Source organism: Chenopodium quinoa, unplaced genomic scaffold, assembly GCF_001683475.1.
Source record: "Chenopodium quinoa cultivar QQ74 unplaced genomic scaffold, ASM168347v1, whole genome shotgun sequence".
Taxonomy (NCBI): Eukaryota; Viridiplantae; Streptophyta; class Magnoliopsida; order Caryophyllales; family Amaranthaceae; genus Chenopodium; species Chenopodium quinoa.
Genome location: NW_018743212.1, coordinates 1,236,835 through 1,258,031, shown reverse-complemented (window position 1 = coordinate 1,258,031; position 21,197 = coordinate 1,236,835). Strand labels below are relative to the sequence as shown.

The following is a 21,197-nucleotide window of genomic DNA, read 5'->3' as shown; positions in this document are numbered from 1 at the left end:
GAATTAGCAAATAGGTATAAATTTGTACCATGTTGAGGGCAAGTGTTATATTTTGAGGCTTTATTCTAATCATCTATTTTGAGGCTTTATTCTAATCATCCAATGTTGTGTTTTGCTGGAGAGCACCACAAGATCATCAATCTTGTGTTATGTTCTTTTAGCATAAATGTGCTTTTTATTGTGACCACTTTTGGTTTCTTGAGAGGGTGAGGAAACATGGAGGGGGACAGAGAGCTTTATACACACCATTACAAAGTTTTAAGGTGGAGGAGCTTTATGATTCAGTGGATTGGCCATTAAAGCTAATTAAAAGGGTTAGAAAAATATATCCTTTATATGCTTAGCGATGCCATGGTGTGTGTTTTTTTTTAGATTTTGTTGGCATGTATAATCGCTTCTTTAATCAAGTTTCTCGATGTACAAATTCGACCATTAATATCTTGACTCTAATAACCATGTTAAAGAGGAGTATGTGTATTGTATGGAGTATCAAAGTTAAAACATGATAACTAAAAATATTCGGAGGAACTATTATTCATGGGTTTTAAAATAACTTTCTATTGAATTGACTAAATGGATCAAAGGCATGATTGGATTTCGGATGTCTCTCATAAGTAGTATTTCATATAAATGCTAGTCCAATTGTAATATAAATAAGAAGTGGGTTTGACTTTGGACGAGAGGAGTAGGTTTTACTATGATTTTTTTTTTTTTAACGTCAAGATAGTTGATTAAAATGACTCAAAACAATTTGAATCCAACGACAAATATTGAGATAAGAAACTTAGCAAGTTAGCATTAGACATACTTTTGTAAACTCTTTAAATTAATTGTGTTGTAGTAGAGTTCCTAGAATCATCATGGCTCATGCTCATAACCTAGTGGTTTAGAATTTAGATAGAGGTGCTAATATTGATCGAGTTGACTCGACCTAATTTAAAAGTGACCCAATTTAAATTTTGAGTTATATAAATACAACTAGATTATTCCCGTGCGATGCACAGTTAGAATTAATCTTTCTTGTAATATATGTTCTGTTGCATTACATTGTATATGAAGATTAGAATTAGATATAAAAATAATTACATTTAAGGAAAGTAAAAAAAAAATCGAAACTAATTAGGTATGTGAAACTATAATTTAGGAGAAAAATTTGATTAATTGATTATATATACTTAAAGTGTAGATAGGATAGTTTGAGGGTTAATAACGTCAGCAATATTTTGTTTTAATAATAGTTAATAGGTTATTTAGATGACGCATTGGGGGACACCTAAACTAGACTCAGTTGAAATTGACCCAGCGACCCATTTTGACTCCTCTTGGTTCATGCCATGAATCGAGGCTTGTTTCTAGCCCCAAAAAATAAAAAAGTGAATTAAAAAGAAAAACCCTCAAACGTTTAATTTTGCCCCTTCGTTCACTAGTTTTTTCACTGCACCCCTCTTTTTCTCTCTCTTCCATTGAATTCTTCGTTGAAGCGCCTTGTGAGCTTTCTTTCCTCCATTGAAGCACCTTCTGAGGTAAGATACTTTTCTTTAATCGTCGAATTTTAATTTCACAATCTAGGGTTTCGTTAATTTGATTGTCACTATACTCAATTTAGGGTTCGAATTATTGAACTATTATTTGATAATCTAATCATATTTCGTTGCAGGCTTTTGTTTATACAACCCTTTACTATGAAAATGCAATATTTTTTTTTCTATAATCTTAATTAATGTGAGCAATTTAGGTGAAAAGAGTCTTTTGGATGAATACCTTGTCAATTTTTTCGAGCAATTTAGGTTTTGTTCTTATGAACTTACAAAGTAATTTGGTTACAGATTGATATCACATTCAGAGCTCCAAGGAAGCAGTAGAAAATGGTAACTTTCATTCATAATTCAATACTTTTGAAACAACATGTATTGCTGAATGAATGTTATTGAGCTCCATGCTTTATGTTTGGTGTTGGCAGCTATTCTTTTCGTATTTCAAGGAAATCGTGGGGCGTGAAGTGGTTGTGGAACTGAAGAATGACCTCGCGATAAGGGGAACCCTCCGTTCCGTTGATCAGTATCTCAATATCAAGCTGGAGAACACTAGGGTTGTCGACCAAGATAAGTATCCTCACATGGTATCTCCTGCTCCCTACCATTTAATTTGTTTCCTCGATTTTTTTGCACCCTTTAATTTGATTGTATGGAGTTTGTTGAAACTTTATTCATCAACGGGGCAATGGTTTTGTGAGGAATATGGAGCTAATGCTCCTTTGTGTTCTTGATCTTAACATTTTGTTATTGCTTCAGTTTTCACTTTGCAGAGTTATTATTGATAGGTTTTAATCAGGGATGAAATATTGTGTTCATTTTCTTTTTCCTTAGACGTTTGTTTATGAATGCATTAGTTTGAATGATGTACCCTACGCTGCGTGAAACTCATATATGCTAGAGTTGGCTGGCCTTTGAACTTGTTTTATCCTTAGATGGATTTCAGCGAGTCTGTTCTGCTTTGACGTTCCCCAAACCTCTCTACTGACTGTATTTGGATTGGTAAATGCTTTAGATGGTTTCAGACCTTTCCCTTATCCAGTCAATTTGCCATGCTTGATGGTTTTAATTAGCTGTAGAGTTCACATTTGATTTCTCATCCCTTGAAGACACTGTTATCATTTTTACCTTTAGTAGTCTCCTTTGTCCAATGTTCTCTTGATGATCTTTTATTTTTTTTATCTTCTCTTAGCTGGTAACTACATAGGGTGTTGGCTAATCTATTTTATGAGTTGGCTGTTCACCCCTTTAAACATAGATACACAGATCTTGTACTGTAAGTATCCTATTAGACAAGAAGTAGATATGCTAGTTAAGAGACATGATTTAAATTTACCGATCACCCTAGTCATGCTTGTGTGAAACAATTTTACTTGGGTTCTGACTTGGGATATTGGTTGGACTTGAGAAGGAAAAAAAGGACATGGTATTCTCTCGCTCTTTGTTTTGGCAATTCAAGAAGATTTGTTCTGGGAAAAAAAAAATCATAAATTGCTTTCAGTTGGAATTGGACCATAATTTTGCATGGAAATGGAATGGAGTTTTTCATTTTTATGGCTAACCATCTTTGAAGCACTTTCTTGGCCACATTGGTTGTGGGTGGGGGTGATGGTTGTTAGTCAATGAGAGAATTCTATGCAGAAAAGGTGCTGTGGCTGCATTTTCTGTTGTGAAGCACTTTCTTTCTCTAATAAGCAACTTTTTCATTTTGGCTCCGTTTATTTTGATGGAAAACATTTTTCATGGAAAATTATTTTCTAAACAATGGAACATGATTGTGAAAAGGTTTTCCTTTGTTTATCAAAAAACTTTTGAAGAAAAATAAGAATGGAAGTAAAAAGAGGGAAGGATAGAGGAGAGAAAATAGAGAAAGGAGGAGTGAAGAGGAATACGTTTCATACCATCTTAACAAAAGGAAAATGGTTTTCTTTCTTTTGAAAGTAACTTTTCACTTATGGAGTTATGGGAATTTTTTTTTTTCCAAACTATAACAAAACAGACAAAGGAAAATCATTTTCCATGAAAATGTTTTCCACCAAAACAAATTGAGCTTTAAATGAAGAAGTGGATTGATTGTAGCTGAAAATTAGTGTATAATATTTATATTTGGCAGCTGTGTCCAGATCTGGAATTTTTTGCACCTTCAACCATGTCTCTGCTTAAAAATTAAATTATTTCCACGCTTGGTTTTCATATCCCCACTCGAGTTGGAAATCCATTTCTGAGACTGAGCATCATAGGTTTAGTCCGAGCCTGCTCTAGACGAGTGAACACTGTTATCTCCTTATAAGCATCTCCCTAATCAAGTATCAATAATTTAACTTTTATATTGATGCAACTGTGATGTTATGATATGAACCTCAATTCCACTAAACAAGACTTATAAGATACTGGAAAGTATGTGGAATTAGGGAAGTAGGGGAGGTTTTTGTAGAGCCTTTTGGAATATTTGGTAGTATGGGCATATTCCAACATTCTTGCGAGTAATCTTAGAATTCTGTCTAAATTATCCTTGGGATTGTGAAGAATTGTCTCAAAGGTTACTTCAGCATGTGTTGACTATTGTTTATGGCACTGCTTAAGACATATTCAATGTGAGTGGGTTCTTAATTTTTAGTAGTCTATTATGAGTATTATCAAGGAGTTTTATACTGCCATAGTGCTGTATTTTGCTATATCATGAATTGAGGGGAAATGTGCAGATCTGCTGTTGTAACTACTTATTCCTCTTCACTAAGATATATGTGAAGTAGCTTCTATAAGTAAAGATCAACTTTACCAGGCTACCAGCTTTTTTTGGACAACTAGCCAAATTTTAAAATATTAAATAGGGAGATGATTAGATGTATTCAGTAGATCCTTGTCCATTTTTGTGGATGTGTATTCAAATCACTGTAATTTCTTTCATTTGTGGCTGATATCAACTTAAGCAGATTGAGGGAATAGGAAATTTAGTAAAAGCTTCTTCGGGCTTTTCATTTGCCTTGTGAAATTGAAGCCAATTGTCAGTCGATGTACTTTTCCCATTCTTTTCCATGAAATGTTACCTTTTTTTTTATTGGTTGATTAATTACAAATTGACCTTGGAAGGAGTTGGCAACAAGACATTTCTGGTTTTGGCAAATCTCATATCCTCACATTGTATGATCACTTTGGATTCTGTTCTTAGTCTGGATCTTTCATATCACTGGTGATAGTCTTGGTTGGGAGGTGGAGCTAGCCTCTGATCGATAATGATAATATTTGTTTGCTTTTAATCATCAATTTGAATTTCTTTGGCTACAGAAATTGACAATTATACTTGTTTTTGCAGTTATCAGTGAGAAACTGCTTTATCAGAGGTTCAGTTGTGAGATATGTTCAATTACCACCAGATGGAGTTGATGTTGAGTTGCTTCATGATGCTACTAGAAGAGAAGCTCGTGGCGGGTAAATCTGACAATGGTGCAGACTGACTTTCCTTGTACGAGCTTGTTTTTGGTGGATCATTAGTAGGTGCCTTTATTCGATGCTCTGGACCTTCTTTATCTGTTCTGGGGCATGTTAATTTACCAATTGTAATGATATCTCAGCTACGTGACCTTTTACATTTGTGATAGTGAATGTTTGGAAATGCTGAAATTATGAGATATGAAGCTGTGGTTTTATGTGCATTTGTCAAGCCCAAGTGCCAATTTTCGCTATCGTTTCTGTACTTTTGTTATCGTGGCTCTATCACTTCTATGTTATATGAGGGGCAAAGAAGAATGGGTGCTTAAAACCCATGACTTCAATGTATGCATTTCTTCAAAATACCTTATTAATACTAGACCTCGAAGCATGTTGTTACCGTGCCTATACTACTAGTCTATAACTATAAATGACAATAGTGTTAGCAAACTCTCCCACCACGCAAATCCTTAGTAAATTATGTGAATGCAGAATAATGCAAGAAGAGTTAATTACAAATATATTTTTTGCTTTGGAACTAAACACCTCCCTTATTTCACACCTTTTGTTGTTTTTTCTGAGGTTTTTTTTTTTTTTACATATTTTTCTTATTTAATTGTGGCTATAATACATCTGTTATTACATGTGTCAATTTTCAAATTAATTTGCATGTAAGTCATGGCAAAGAGTGTCGTGCACAGATGTGTTAAAACACGCCACACAATAAATGACTATATGTCCTAGCATGTCATCCTTTTCATATATCCTGAAGGAAGGATTTGCATATGTTCCACATAATAAACACCCTAGCATGTCTAACCTTTGATATATCCAGGAGTATATAAGGAAGGATTTGTAAAATTCATCAAAGTGAAAAAAGTTAAGTTCATTAAATAAATGCATGCATCCAAATTCGAGGAATATTTGTCTAAATCTGCTCAATAGTTTCCTTAATTCTACCTTAATAAATTTACCAAACATAAAAGTTTAAAAATGTCAAAAATATATTCAGAATAATTCTAACCTTTGGATAGAACGGTACAATAACTTTAGTAAAGATTTTATCCATGAATTAATCCAATATTTTTATGGCAATTTAACAAAATCCTTTGAAAAAACTATAAAAACTTGGCTATAAAAAGGCTTTAGGTTATCCATTACAATTTTCTTGAAGTAATACAGTAAAATTCATTCTCTCTTGTTCATAGCATTAGACAGAGATGACAATGCAGCAGGAGGAGGCGAAGCAAAGGCGAGCACAGTCGAACAGAGAGTCTGCTCGACGATCAAGGTTAAGGAAACAGCAGTACATTGCACAAATTGAGAGCAAAGTGAATACTCTAAGTGTCCGGATGATAATGTTGAGTGATGAGATTCGGTCTAAGGATGCCATCATTCAGACTATGAAGGAAGCTACTGGGATTTACGTCGATGATAGAAATACGGATCATAATCTGCTGCGCAGTCAGTTTCTGAGCGATGTCTGTGAGTATGCCTAGGATTTTACTGATGTCCCGCAGACTCTGATTGCTGAGCTTATGAATGCGCGAGGTTACTGTAGTTCTAATGCTAAATTAGTCTTTTTATTTACACTTTTAGGTATATATGCTCATTAATGTTAGATTTATGGATTGCTAGTTATGGAGTATTAACTTATTGTGATTTATTTATTTCTTGTACGTAATAATTGACTAATTAATTAGAGTAAATATCCGATTTTGGTACTCCAAACATAGGCCTAAGCAGATGATTGGAGTCCCAGAATTAGTTTTATGTTATACTCGTATCAAGACAAATTTGTGTTCTATACTTCTTATTAATAAAACTTTGCAAATTAATTATATATACATGCTATCTATGCTCATCAAGATATGCATTACTTTAAGGGGGCCAACAAAATAATAAATATCATAGTCAATTACTCGTCTAAAGATCTATATATACACACCATAATTAACTCTAGGCATCATTGTTCATCATTTTCTTCTTTGCTCGGTTTAGACATGACTTTAAGTTTTCTAATCAAGAACGAAAGAGCTTAAATTTTTTTCTTACATAAGAGATTAATCTAGTTTTTTTCTCTTGAAAAACAGAAAACTCCAGCAACTCAAACATAAATTGAAATCAAGCAAATTAAAACAAGCTAAGAAAGTCGAAAAGAAAAAAAAAACAAATACCAAGCACAGGATTAAAGTTCTTATGCATTTACATTGATATGATCATGTATATCAAAGATTCAAGGGTAACAATAGCTCCCCCCTACCCTTTTTTAATTTGAGCATATAGAGAATAGATCGATCGAGCTCCTTAATTTCATCACATGATAACATCATAAAATTAAATGGTCATCAAGATAAACCCAACATCATCCTATAATAATAATAATAACAACTAGGGCAAATTAAATATATGAAGTATACAATAACAAAATAAAATTACTTAAAATAAAAACTTATAATAATTAGTTATCATAAGTCTTGCATTCATCTGTCTCAGGGTTATCCTTGCAAAACTCCTCAAGAGGATCACTATCCTTGGCCTTGTCCCTAGCATGACTAGCCGCGGCACTAACTTCCTCCACCACGTCCCAAGCCGCTACACACTCACTGCTCACCGGGTCATCCGAGCACGTCTCTTGAGCCTCCTTGATGCTCTTCTCCACATTATCCGAAAGCTTATCCGGTGCGGCTCGAACCACCACCAAACGGCTAGCATGCATGTTACTTTTTCTTATGTACGTGACCATGTTACATAACTTTGGTGTCTCAAAGTTGTTGCTAGGCTTATTGGCTAGCAACAATTTTGGGCTCATAAAAACACTCATACTAGCCATTTTTTTTTCTTTTCCTGAGGCTTGAATTCTTGTTTTTCTTCGCTTATTATTTTGAAGATGTTTTTTGAGATAATTGTTATTGTGATAAAGGAAATATAGGAAGGAGAAAGTTTGATATTAATAATGTGGATTGGGGAGTGAATTTTGTGCACATATTTCTTATCATGATATAGCCATTAATATGCTGCCACGTAGAAATGAGTAGGATATTTTATTTATTTATTTTAATTTCTTGTGGATCTTTTTGCTTTTTCTTTTGGATGTATTATTGATTTTTATTCTACTTTGTCTGTTATTGGAGGTGTGGTTACCTACAATTACGTAGTAAATTTGAGTAAAAGTTTTTGAATTTAAGACTTGTTATGATTTTTCTAGATATTTTGAAGAAGTCCATATTTTAGGTGAGATTGTAAGAAGATACATGTAATAAGCAAGTAACAATGACTAATTTCCTACAAATAAAAATACAACAATAACTAATTACTAAGTGTTCACTAATATATATTGGGAGTTACTAAAAACGGTAACATTATAACAATTTTGATGGAGAGATTATTTGTGCTTTTGGCTCAAGTGATTTGATATACAAAGCTATATTAAGTCCTTGACTTGGAGTTTGATGAAACCTACAAATTGATGTAGTGTGTTATGTGTACGGTATAGCTTAATTAAGCTCTTAGTGTTCAAATAAAAATGAAAAATAAATTTCGAACACATAAAATTCAGACTTGAACGTGACTGGCCTAACCTTAAAGCAGTTCGGTTTCGGGCACAAATTTTTAACCAAATTTTAGTCCAGGTTCAACCTTATTCTATTTTGTTTTTGAAAAATAAACAGGGGCTCAGGTAATCTAATATTGTATAAATATTTTAAGCCCAAAATCTGACTCAAAAGAGAAAGGTTGCTGTAGGTTGTAGCTCAGCCTAATTGATCAACCGGGTTTATGCATGAGCTTTTTGACTCGAGCTTTGGTTAGCTCGATTACTTGGCATGAAATAAATTGCTTTTTTTTTTTCCACTAAAACCTAACTCAACCTATGATTACCACTAATAAGTTCCGTGACACTCCATACATTGATTTATTAGGTTGTGGCTCATGTGAGTAACTTGTTCAACACCAAGACATATGAAACAAAATCGCTTAATCACTTAGGGGGTGTTTGGTACGTGGGATTATGAGGTGGGAATGAGATTATTAATTCCAAGTCTCCATAGATCCATGTTTGTTTGATGAGAATTAGATTCGGGATTGAGAATAAGCTTGTGATTATTTACCCTCTATTCTCATAATTTTATTACCTTGAGGGAGAAGGTAATAAAATGGTGGGAATTCTCTAGCTAAGTAAAACACATTATTGCCCTTAATTTTATAAGGCATGTCAAATTTTGAGATTTAAAACAAGGATAAAATAGTAAGTTTAGCCTTTAATCCTAATTTTATTTCCACTAATATGCCAAACAAGAGATTGAGAATATTTAATAAATTTCCACTTACCAATTCCCGTACCCACTTTCACTTTATATTCCCCAAATTCCCATTTTCACATGTCAAAACACTTATCGCATTAATTGGGTTTGATTTGAGGTGAATTAACTATTAAGCCATGAAGAGACCAACTCCCTCTCCCTCCACAGCATGCAATTGTTGTAGAACCAGTTCTTTTTTTTTTTTTTTTTTTTTTTGTTTTTTTTGTTTTTTTTTGGTGAATTTGATTAAGTAGCTCAAGTGGATAGCTAGATAAATACCCTGGAAAAATGTCCAACTATGGTGACATTACACATGATTACAACATTCAAACCAAACCAACTTTAAACAAAACGAATCTCACTCTTACACTCTAGTAGTCAGTACACTATACATTTTTTTTATGTAATCTTTAAAGAATAAATCAAACTTTACATTAAAAAGATGCGACTTCATAAAGTCTACCATCGTTTTTCATCTTCTTCCTTCATCATTCAACACCAATTCAATCGATTTTCTCTCTCCTTACCTTCATCTTCTTCTTCATCATCTTCTCTCTCTTCATTTCACTTTAAATTCCCAGGAATTCGAACTTCCCAACAATTAAGGACTGTTTCTGGGAAGCCTTTTAGTAGTACAATGAGTAGACTTCAAAGTCTTGTTCCAGTTGAAGCAGTTTCTGGGGAAAATATTGCTGCTCCTCCTTCTAATGGGTCTGCTTCTAATTCTCAATTAGAAGGTAATTTTTACTTAATTTTTTCTGGGTTTTGTTTGTTTTGTCTTGTTTTAATTTGGGTTTTCTTTTGTTTATTGGATTGAGCTATAAAAGTTTTTTGATTTTATTTTTTGAATTGAATTGGGCTTTTTTTGATTTGATTGGGGTTTGGTTTGGTTTGTTGAATTGGGGAGGTTTTAAATTTTGATGGGTTATAAAAATAGGAACTTGAATTGAGTTGAAGCTGAATTGGTGAGAATGAATTGGACTAATTGAGCTTCATTTGCTGAGCTTGGATGAATTGGTGGGAATTAATGTAATATGATCGAGATTGATACTAAATTGTATTAATGTGTAGTTGGGGTCAGGGTTTAACCATTGTCTTGGATAATTGGACTGTAAATATAGTATATTAGTATAAGACATATTTCTTGCTTCTTTTTTGAGTAGAAGTCTTGCTTATGTTGATTGGATGTAGAAACCAATTTATTACTAGTATATGTTCTAGTACATATAATTTGTTATTAAATTTGTTGTAATAATATACTCTTATTCGCCTTTGTGTTGTTGGATGCTAGATATACGGAGTATGTATTAATGTGGTGTACAATTGTTGTATAGATGATTTGGGAACAAATGGTGGCTATCAACTGCCTCCTTCTGAAATAAGAGACATCGTTGATGCTCCTCCCTTGCCCGCATTGTCTGTTTCGCCCCACAGGGATAAGATTCTATTTCTCAAAAGAAGATCTTTACCTCCCTTGATAGACCTTGCTAAACCAGAAGAAAAGCTTGCAGGTATTCGCATTGATGGAAAAAGCAATACACGGAGTCGAATGTGAGTATTTATGTGCAAAATGCTCTATGCAATTTCCCTTTCATGAACACCCCTTCAATCAGAGTTTTTTTTTTTTTTTTTGACGGGAAGAAAAAAAAATCATTAATGAATAGTCATACGACATTTACAATAATACTCCCTCCGTCCCATAATACTTAACACAGTTACTATTTTCGTCCGTCCCCAAATACTTGACACGTTACTAAATATGGAATGAGACCACTAATAAAAAAATATTTTCCTATACTCTCTTTGGGACCGCAAACCCCAAAACCCAATATTTTCCTATACTTGACACGTTACTCACTCTCAATGTGTAGTTTAAGGTGTATTTACCTTGTTTAAATTGTTGGCAGATAGCTATGGAGAAAATTGAATTTTAAATAGTAGATAACTAGATAATGGTACTACATTAGCAATATCCTAGTGCCTTTCATGACGCTTATATATTGGTTAATATGGTACTACTTAGCAACAAACAAGGAAATGATAGTTTAGTGACAATGTGACACGAGTGAGAAAATGCATATTGCCATATTAGAATTTCTGCATATGCTGAAATTAACATTTTCTTTTGATCTGGTGTATATCACAAGCTGACAAGCTTAATCATTTGTGTGCAGGTCATTTTACACAGGTATTGGAATCCATCAATTGACAAGTGATGGTACCCTTGGGCCAGGAAAAGAGGTACATGGCCTACCTGATGGTGCAAGGATCAATTTTGTTAGCTGGTAATTTGAGCAGTTCCTTAACATCATTTTATTAATTATGCATTTACTGGAGTTCAGGTGCACTAAATGCCGATTTAAATAAAATTGACTTGAAGAGTTGTGTGCTAATTGTGATAGGTCAATGAAGTTGTTTTTCTATTAAGTGATGAGATTTACCTACTGTTATTAGTTTGCTCTTTGGAAGTGATAGAATGGTACCTATGTGAAATGTTGACGAAAATTTTCTCTGCTGGTAAAAGCTCTGCTCTTTTGAACTCTACAAAAAGCTAGTAGGCCAGAACTACAGTGATAATTTGCATGTTGAAAAGCTTTAAATGTTGTGATGTCTTGGATGTTAAAAGCTTAGGTTCAATAGCTATCTACTGTTCAGGGCCTCAATAATTTCTTAACGATTCTCCAAACGTAGATGAGATGCATGTAGTTATATTAAAGCAGTTGACAACAAATTTGAATTTTGTACTTCCTTCGTATGGTCTTGTGGCTACTGAGGCCCTTCTTTCCCCCTACAAACTCTTCTTTCTCATATCCTTCTGCAGGAAGAAGTTACCTCATATTGATTTTTTTAACAGGCACAATCTTTGGTCTTATAGTACTGAGGTGTGATACTATGTCTTTCCTCAAAAAAAAAAAAAAAAAAAAAAGGTGTGATACTATGTGATCAATATATTTATGATTATTTATCTTACTTTGACATAAGATTCCATTAATGTGTCTAACCTGTGAAAAATATTTGTGCACTCACATAGATAATTACAGTAAGGGGGTTTCGTTTTAATTAGGCTGCAAAAATGTGTGTGTTTTGCTGGTTTTCTGAAAAACTACCCATGAGATCATGAGTTTAATTGGAGCATTTAAAGAACTAGAATTAGGGTGTTTATAAGTCTTAAGTAATCATGTTGTTGCTGCTGAGAGAATATACATGTGATTCTCATAGAGACTTGAATGTCTCATTTTCTTCTGCAGATGAGTTTCTCAGAACTCACAATGTATCTATGTATGATGTATTTGGATCCCACTAAAAATAAAAATGTTGTGTATGGTGTTTAATTCTTTTTTCATGGACAAATTTTCTGTGTACCTTCCCTTCCTTCCCTTCCATACAAGATAACTTATTGCCCTTTATTTGTCTGACTTTCTCTTTCTGATGATTTTCCAGGTCAAATAATGGTCAGCATTTAGCTTTTTGTGTCCGAGTTGACGAGGTAACCATCTTTTGCTGGTCTTCTTGCTTGTTGCCTATTGTTCCCTTTTCCACTTCCTGTACTGAAAGCTAATTATTTCTTCAGTTATTTTTTTTTTATGTAATTAGATTTTTTTCCCCAATATGGTACATATATATTCTCTTCGATTTCATGATAATATTCTGTTTATTTTTGAACTTACTGCATGCTAAAAGGTATATATTCTGAACGTTATTAACTCCTGGTTTGACCATTCTCCTCTGAGTCATTGATCCATCTGATGCATAGTTTTTCTCATAACCTGTTGTCTGGCACCCAATACCAGAACACTTCCTCTGTTTTCTGGCTGTATCATATTGACCTTTTGCACTATTCACATACTCCACTTTGACCATATATGGTTATTTACTTATTTATACTAAGGAAATTAATGTATCTTAAGACATGATTACGAGGGGTGATAAGTCAGGCCAATGCATAAGTTATAGATGGCTCCGTGAACCAAGTACGCCCACTAGTTGGTCACATAAAGGCTCATGGTGATCCTGAGTAATGACAGGATGTGTGTACGTAACTGACTAAATTAATAGTTAAGACGCAAAGTGGATGGTTCCAACCATCCAAGTGGCCTCCCAGGGTTTCGTGTGGTCCATGGAAAGCACCTCATCCTCTATCATTTTCGGGCCCGAAAAAGACTAAAAGCACCTCATCCACGCTTTTTGACCAATTTTTGGGAAAGGTTTCTAGAATTGAATTGGTTGTGGGGGTCATCTCCCGGTATCATATAAGTTAGGTTGGAACCATAGCAGACCTACCAATAGATCTATAAAGTTTCCAGAATGTCATGTGGGATTTTGTTAGATTCGTATCAATATATATTTCGAAAATCTCAACTTTTTATAATCTTTACTTGTAGATAATTAAAAAATACTAATGGTCAAAGGAGAATGTAAGCAAATGTAAAAGTCAATATGGTAAAACTAAATAAATCAGAGGACAATTTATTTTTCATGTATTTCCATAATTGCAACTCCAGCTCCATTTTGACTGACATGACTATTGTTTGGAGCAGGATCTTGGTGGCAATGGCAAGCTTCAGTTATGGGTTGCTAATGTGGAAACTGGACTGGCTAAACCCCTGTTCGAATCAGCAGAAATCTATGTAAACGCTGTGTTTGACAAGTAAGTGTCTTTATCACTTAAGACTTGTCAAATTGATATATTATATTATCTGAAGCTTTAGCTGACAGTTGATATTTCCGTGTTCCTTATTAGTTTTGTCTGGGTGGATGACTCTACTATACTGGTTTGCACCATTCCATCCTCTCGTGGTGATCCGCCTAAAAAGCCTCTGCTTCCACCTGGCCCTAAGATTCAATCAAACGAGCAAAAGAATACTATACAACTCAGAACCTTCCAAGATTTGCTCAAGGATGAATATGATGAAGATTTGTTTGATTATTATGCAACTTCACAACTTGTACTGGCTTCTTTGGATGGAACAATGAAACCTTTTGGGCACCCAGCTGTGTACACATCGCTGGACCCTTCACCAGATGATAAATACATAATGATAAGTTCAACCCACAGACCATACTCTTATGTAGTACCTTGTGGAAGATTTCCAAAGAAGGTTGAATTATGGACAGTTGATGGAAAATTTGTTAGGCAACTCTGTGATTTGCCCTTGGCAGAGAATATTCCTATTGCCCATAATAGTGTGCGAAATGGGATGCGCTCTATCAATTGGAGAGCTGACAGACCCTCAACTCTTTACTGGTAATCTTCTATCTCTAAAGAAGACTCTAGTCCTTTCTTTTGAGAAAAATTATCAACTATGAGACATTGTGTTGTTAGCTATATGTTTCTGGTAATGTGGGATGATTTAAGTTATAAATTTTTTTATCATTTTGTGGCATGTTAACTGACCTGCCAGTAATGGAAGGTTAATAAAAGTAGCTCACATTCTAAACAGAAAAAGTGAACTTTATGTTGTCTGTCTTTTGGCTTATAGAGGTAAAAAAAGCTTTCTATGGTTATTTTAGGTGGTGGCTTTTTTGTGACTCGTGAGTTACACATGCCTTAATTGCTTGCTTTCCATTGTTTGTTACTACAAAGATGAATTTATAGAAGATTCCCGTATTATATATAAGATTTTGATTTCATTATTATTGTAGGGTGGAGACTCAAGATGGAGGTGATGCCAAGGTGGAAGCTTCTCCTCGTGATATCGTTTATACTCAGTCTGCTGAAGCAAGTGAAGGCGAAGAACCAACTGTCTTACACAAGCTTGATCTTCGATATGGGTATACTGTAATGTGATATTGTTAATGTTATAATTATTATGTTTGTCTCTTGTCATTGATCCCCCCCCCCCCCCCCCCTCCCCCCGACTGACAGCAATGTTATTGCTACTGCGCTTGTTAACATAATTCTAGATTTCATGCATTGTCAAAAGCTTTCAGTCTGTGAAGTATAGATTACTGTATTCATATGTTGTGGCATGGCATTATACACTTCTTTGGTGATCTAGACCGTGCTTAATTGGGTTGTAAAATATATTTTGTTACCTTCGTATTGTTGTGTATTTTGTGTGATTGCGACTGTGGGCTTTTTTATGGCATAACATGACAAGTTTCTCTTATCTTTTCTTTCAAAAGTAGAAATCTGTTATTTCAATGAATTAAGTGCTAGCTATGTGCTCAAACAACCTTTGGGATATGCCATAGTATCTAATAAATGGAAAGTATGTCTTCAGTAATCGTTAACGAAAACATCCTCTATTTCCTCATTCATTTTTGTTTTCTATTCATTTTTCCATACCTTTGCAGGGGGATATCTTGGTGCGATGATTCTCTTGCTCTAGTGTATGAATCTTGGTATAAAACACGGCGTTTAAGAACCTGGGTCATATCTCCTGAGAGTAAAGATGTTAGCCCACGCATATTATTTGATAGGTCATTTGAAGATGTTTATTCGGATCCCGGTTCTCCCATGTCACGAAGAACTTCGTATGGAACATATGTCATTGCAAAGATTCGAAAGGAAGAAGATGATGCAACTTATTTATTGCTGAATGGTAATGGTGCTACTCCCGAAGGAAACATACCTTTCCTTGACCTGATGGACATGTAAGTGCTATGAGGTTAAAATGCATTCCCACAGTCAATGTCCGTCTGATATTAGTCTAATGTAAGGTGCTTTATCCTCTGTCTGACACATAATTCTATCAGTAATTCAGGTAACAAAGAAAGAATATGGCAGAGTGACAAGGAGAAGTACTATGAGTCCGTTGTTGCATTAATGTCTGATCATATTGAAGGGGATATGTTTGTTAACCAATTGAAAATACTCACTTCAAAGGAATCAAAAACTGAGAACACCCAGTATTATATACAAAGCTGGCCTGATAAGAAGCCATTCCAAATTACCAACTTCCCACATCCATATCCTCAGCTAGCTTCATTACATAAAGAAATGATCAGGTATCAACGTAGTGATGGGGTGCAGCTTACTGCAACTTTATACTTGCCACCAGGGTATGACTCCTCGAAAGATGGACCTCTTCCATGTCTTGTCTGGTCTTATCCTGGAGAATTCAAGACCAAAGAGGCTGCTGGGCAAGTACGCGGTTCTCCCAATGAGTTTGCTAGCATAGGCTCTACCTCGCCCCTTCTTTGGTTGGCCCGAAGGTGTGTTTCATCCTCTTCGACTGAAGCTTTAACTTTCACAATTCTTATTTGTAAATTTACTTGCTATACCCTTTTAATATCATCAGTTATATCAAGTCTTGTCTAATTTTCATCAACAGGTTTGCTGTTTTGTCGGGACCTACAATTCCTATCATTGGCGAGGGTGACAAAGAAGCAAATGATTTGTAAGCATTCATGCACTCCTTAAAACTTTATGTTCTTTGCTGTACACCTGTAATTGTACCAAGTTCTTCTAAATTTACCATGGTATTTTGGGGATTTTGATAATAGAAAATATTGCTAAGGAATGTATGATAAATGTCGCCGTCATGACTCATAAAAAAGTGGACGGAGGGTACTCATGTCTGACAAGATTACTTCTATGATTCTCATACTCCGCTGTTTTATAAGGAAAACTTCTGTTTTTGGTCCAAATGACATGTCAAATTTCTTTTCTTGGGCTAAAATGTTAAAGATTCGACACGGGTACTAAAGGTGAGATAAAGAGTCCAAGTAGCACAAGTAATTTATCTCTAATTGAAATTTATTTTGTAACTAGACCTTGCTAATTGGTATTCCAAAAAACTACTAGCTACTGTATTACTTTAGGCCCTTCCTTGTCAAGTCACTTGTGGAAACAGGAGTTCATTTTCAAGATTTCAGTAATCTTTAAGTTCTTCAGCCTCTTTATTACGGAGAATATTGAAGTTGTTCCATTTAATTTTTTTTTAATTTTTTATCTAGTGTGCTACAATCTTTTATGGAGAGATCTTCATCTCTTTCTGTTTAGTCACTTGAACTTTTTTTTTCACCCTTCTGGACTGAAGATCTTTTCATCAGGTATGTAGAACAACTCGTTGCTAGTGCTGAGGCTGCAGTACAAGAGGTCATTCGACGAGGGGTAAGCTGGTTTGCTTTTATAAATTTTTTCCTTTGTTATCTGTGAATTGAGCAATATGATTTCAGAAAGCTGGTACTGGGCTGCTGACTTTTGGCAACCCAAATCACTTGGGTCGGACTGGCCAGTCTATGGACCAGTCCCACAGCATGGCACGGTCCTTGCTTAGGGCTTGTGCTGGTCTTCGCAAAATGTGGCCCAAGCATGCCCCACCAAGGGTAGCCTCATGGCAGGCTGAGCCAAATTTGTGGTAGGACTGGCCAGCCCATTGCCAGCTTTTTATTGACTTGTATAAATACAGTCATGGTTACAATACCCTTTGCTAAAAAATTCTGTAATTTTAAAGGTGGCTCATCCCAACAAGATAGCTATTGGAGGTCACTCTTATGGAGCATTCATGACTGCAAACCTCCTGGCACATGCTTCTCATCTGTTCTGCTGTGGAATTGCACGATCTGGAGCTTATAACCGAACTCTTACACCATTTGGATTTCAGGTACATAATTTGTTTCCTGTTACTTGACAAACTACCCTTATATTCCCCTTGTGTAATCTAATTCTGTATGTACTTATAATATATTGTTGCCAAACTTATAGAACGAGGATAGAACACTTTGGGAGGCGACAAATACTTACATAGAAATGAGCCCTTTTATGTCGGCCAATAAGATCAAGAGGCCTATTTTGCTTGTTCATGGAGAAGAAGACAACAATTCAGGAACATTGACAATGCAGGTATTTGCTTTTGCATTACTTGTTTACTTCTCTTTTGTATACCAAACCCTTCCTAAAGCATTTCTTCAGATGTTCACCTGTGTTGTTCGTTGTATGAAAAAAAACTTTAAAATTCATTTCTTTTACTATTTACTTTGTAAACACTTATTCACTTTCATGCCTCCTGTCTGATGATGTATTAATTTTGTTTACTTCTTACCTGCACTTACTAATATTGCAGTCAGATCGGTTCTATAATGCTCTGAAGGGTCATGGGGCTCTTTGCCGCTTAGTAATTCTTCCTTATGAAAGTCATGGCTATTCAGCAAGAGAAAGCATCATGCACGTTCTGTGGGAGACAGACAGGTGGCTGCAAAAGTTTTGTGTTTCAAACACATCTGAATTAGATGCAGATGCTGGTTCCCTTAAGAAAGAAGATAGCACAGGGAATGCTGATGGCAAAGTGATTTCTGTGACTGGTGGTGGTGTTGCTGAGATAGAGGAACCAGAGAATGGAGACTACTCTCTTCAGAGGTCATTGTTATGGTAATTTCTGCCGTCAGAGAACTTAAAGGCTTCAATGAGCCTTTTTTATATGCCAAAAAAATAAATAAATTATGTTCTCGGACTGAAGAGTTTATATCATACCTGAGTATGTGTCCAAGTGTTAAACTCAACTATTTCATGAAAGTTTCCTCCTTTATGGTCCAAAATAATATGTTAAGGTAGACCCATGTAGAGTGTTGAGAATCTAACTCAGTAACACTAGGTAAAATGAGGAGTCCGAGCAACATAGAGATTTTTTTCCTTTATAATATGCCGCTGCTTTGTTTTTGTTGGAGACTTTCATCTCAACTGCTGACAACCTTTTCTTCTCTCTTGATTTTATTTTTCTAGAATGAATTGAGAGCTTTAATTGGGACATTGAACGAGTTTGAGCATATGGCGAGCATTCCATGAAGAGAAGAATAATAAGATGAAGTTCATGATTTGAACCGATGATTTGTCCACTTTGCTACGCTGCTTGCTCTGCTTCAAACAGGCTGAAGGCACAATAGTATGAAAATTATTGCATTATACTTGCTCAGTATGCAAAAGAAATGTAGTTCCCATTGAAAAGATTGTACTATTTATTTTTAGGACAGATTCAAAGCCCAAAGGGCGATTTCTATCTGGGTGTAGCTCATCAGCATAGCACACAACCATCAGTTTACTTTGCTAATGTATACGAAATACTAGCAATAAAGCAAATATTTTCTGATTTACTCTTTGTTAGATCACATGTCCATAACATAAACAAGCACTATGTATTCAACGGGAAATTCTCTGCCCCAAATAATTTGAGGCGTTGAAGACTCAAATGGGGTTTTTTTTCGTAATTTGCTCATGGGTCCAGCTCATTTAAAAATTGGCGTTGGTATTAAATTGTGTTTAGATGGTATCATATAAATACCAACAAAGAATCATATTGATACCAACAAAACATTTTTGCATTCGTTGATATTGCTGAAAAAGTATTTTGGTATCATGATAATACGATTTAAAGCATAATTTAATATCAATGCGTGTTATTAGAATCATTCATGACTCAAATTATTATAGGCAGAGAACCAATTTCTAAAGAAACAACAAAATTGAAGGTTCGACTTTATTTTGCCCTTGCGCGGTTGCACCCCTGTTGAAACGAAAATAAACCAACTTATCCACAAAAATATGTTAAATTGTATGTCGAATATTGAAAACGCAACTCTATACTGAATGTTAGGTTGATTTCAATTACTATGTTCAACTGTTTGACATACATTGTTTTGTGTCCAATGTCCATATCATCTTTGTAACCATTCGACCAATACCTTGTACATTAATTAAGAGTCCATATAATCTTTGTAACCATACCGGTGCATCTGTAGCCGTTTTTATGCAACCTAGGCCTTGACTATCATCATTAGTCATTTCATATAACCCTTTTCCTCTGTGTCCCCAATCTCCAATTATTACAGTAGTGCTGAACTGCTGGTTAATTACGCAATACTGCATTAGGTAAATAAAATTTCCCAACTTTTCCTTTATCTGTGTTCATCGAATTACAAGTTCCTGAGTAAAAAAAAAATGGGCTTTGAGAATATTCATCTTAAAATATGAACTTCCAGAATCCCACACATTATCAAAGCCTAATTCTGCTTTGCTCGTGTGATTTTCTCCCTTCCCTTTTTTTGACATGGGTTATATAACTTCAATTTTTTTGATCAATTTATTTTTAATTTCGTGTTTATGTTACTGATATTTTAGAAATTTGGGAAGAAAAAAAGGGTGAATCTTGGGGATTTGATGATGATTTTGAATTATAGTTAACTATTTGCAAAAAAAAAAAAAAAAAAAAAAAAAAAAAAAAAGGGGTGATTTTTAGAAAGTAAGTGAACTATTTGCAATATTGTTCTTAGTTTTAGGAATTGTGGTTCTGTCTGTTGTATGATCATATGAACTGCTGACATGATTAGAAATCGAAAAAATTGTTACAGTATAATACTTATACGAGAAGGTTGTATTGAAATTGTGAAATCATCAAGAAAGAAACAAGTTTTGTTTAATTTTATGGTGCTGTTATTGAAAATATGGCTTTATAAACTTGAACACATACATGCATTAGGAGACGCAGGACTGTAGCCTGTAGGAATAGCAAGGTGTAATCACGATTTTAGGAAGAGGGTTATCGTTTAGGAGGTGATGAGTGAACTTTGTTTTTGTATTAGCGTACTAGCTCTTTGATTATGCTGGATTGTTTTTGGAGACTATATGATGAGCAATTTTCGGAAATAGCCATTTCGACCTTTAGGGATTTACAACTGAGCCTGAAGTTCTTCCAGTCACAATCTTGTCTCATTTAGGTATGTTGTATCAACAAAAGAATAATTGACAGTAGCTTCAGCTATTGGAAGTCTCGATTCCTTGTTTAGAAGTGGAACTTGGATCTTTCATTTGCCTTTGCTGTCATAGTCATGGGTGTGATCCCTTAAAGCTGACTGAAAACCTAAGAGAAAACTAAGCGTATTTTTGTTGGAATCCGTACATAAGTCTGACTTTTTTGGCGTGTCTGAGTAACATAGGGCCGACCCCACTTATGGGATTAAGGCTTTGATTGATTGATTGAGTAACATAGGGTGTGGG

The 21,197-nt window shown here is 34.8% G+C and overlaps 3 protein-coding genes across 3 annotated transcripts; 2 read left to right on the top strand and 1 right to left on the bottom strand.

Moving 5' to 3' along the window:
* The first annotated feature begins 1,278 nt into the window (after positions 1 to 1,278).
* On the top strand, positions 1,279 to 5,215 carry LOC110734298 (sm-like protein LSM2). The gene is made up of 4 exons (XM_021914387.1): positions 1,279 to 1,523; positions 1,827 to 1,868; positions 1,961 to 2,119; positions 4,846 to 5,215. Exons 2-4 carry the CDS (start codon positions 1,866 to 1,868, stop codon positions 4,963 to 4,965), a joined length of 282 nt encoding a protein of 93 aa, XP_021770079.1. The 5' UTR covers positions 1,279 to 1,523; positions 1,827 to 1,865; the 3' UTR covers positions 4,966 to 5,215.
* A 1,920-nt stretch (positions 5,216 to 7,135) lies between these two features.
* On the bottom strand, positions 7,136 to 7,876 carry LOC110734296 (calvin cycle protein CP12-1, chloroplastic-like). The gene has a single exon (XM_021914384.1). It carries the CDS (start codon positions 7,792 to 7,794, stop codon positions 7,423 to 7,425), a length of 372 nt encoding a protein of 123 aa, XP_021770076.1. The 5' UTR covers positions 7,795 to 7,876; the 3' UTR covers positions 7,136 to 7,422.
* A 1,686-nt stretch (positions 7,877 to 9,562) lies between these two features.
* On the top strand, positions 9,563 to 19,297 carry LOC110734295 (probable glutamyl endopeptidase, chloroplastic). Its single transcript, XM_021914383.1, has 15 exons — positions 9,563 to 9,999; positions 10,597 to 10,813; positions 11,437 to 11,547; positions 12,704 to 12,749; positions 13,801 to 13,910; positions 14,004 to 14,507; positions 14,906 to 15,034; positions 15,560 to 15,859; positions 15,962 to 16,420; positions 16,540 to 16,605; positions 17,261 to 17,321; positions 17,665 to 17,814; positions 17,916 to 18,053; positions 18,274 to 18,578; positions 18,930 to 19,297. Coding segments are annotated over exons 1-15 (2,892 nt in total). The 5' UTR covers positions 9,563 to 9,704; the 3' UTR covers positions 18,931 to 19,297.
* Positions 19,298 to 21,197: the final 1,900 nt, after the last annotated feature.

Bases quoted from the DNA above. Each gene is read 5' to 3' on its own strand.
- LOC110734296 (XM_021914384.1), bottom strand. From the start codon at position 7,794: ATGGCTAGTATGAGTGTTTTTATGAGCCCAAAATTGTTGCTAGCCAAT.
- LOC110734298 (XM_021914387.1), top strand. The intron at 2,120-4,845 runs GTATCTCCTGCT...TTGTTTTTGCAG, and splicing joins AAGATAAGTATCCTCACATG to TTATCAGTGAGAAACTGCTT.
- LOC110734295 (XM_021914383.1), top strand. From the start codon at position 9,705: ATGCGACTTCATAAAGTCTACCATCGTTTTTCATCTTCTTCCTTCATC. The intron at 15,860-15,961 runs GTAAGTGCTATG...TAATTCTATCAG, and splicing joins TTCCTTGACCTGATGGACAT to TAATTCAGGTAACAAAGAAA. The intron at 16,606-17,260 runs GTAAGCATTCAT...TCTTTTCATCAG, and splicing joins GACAAAGAAGCAAATGATTT to GTATGTAGAACAACTCGTTG.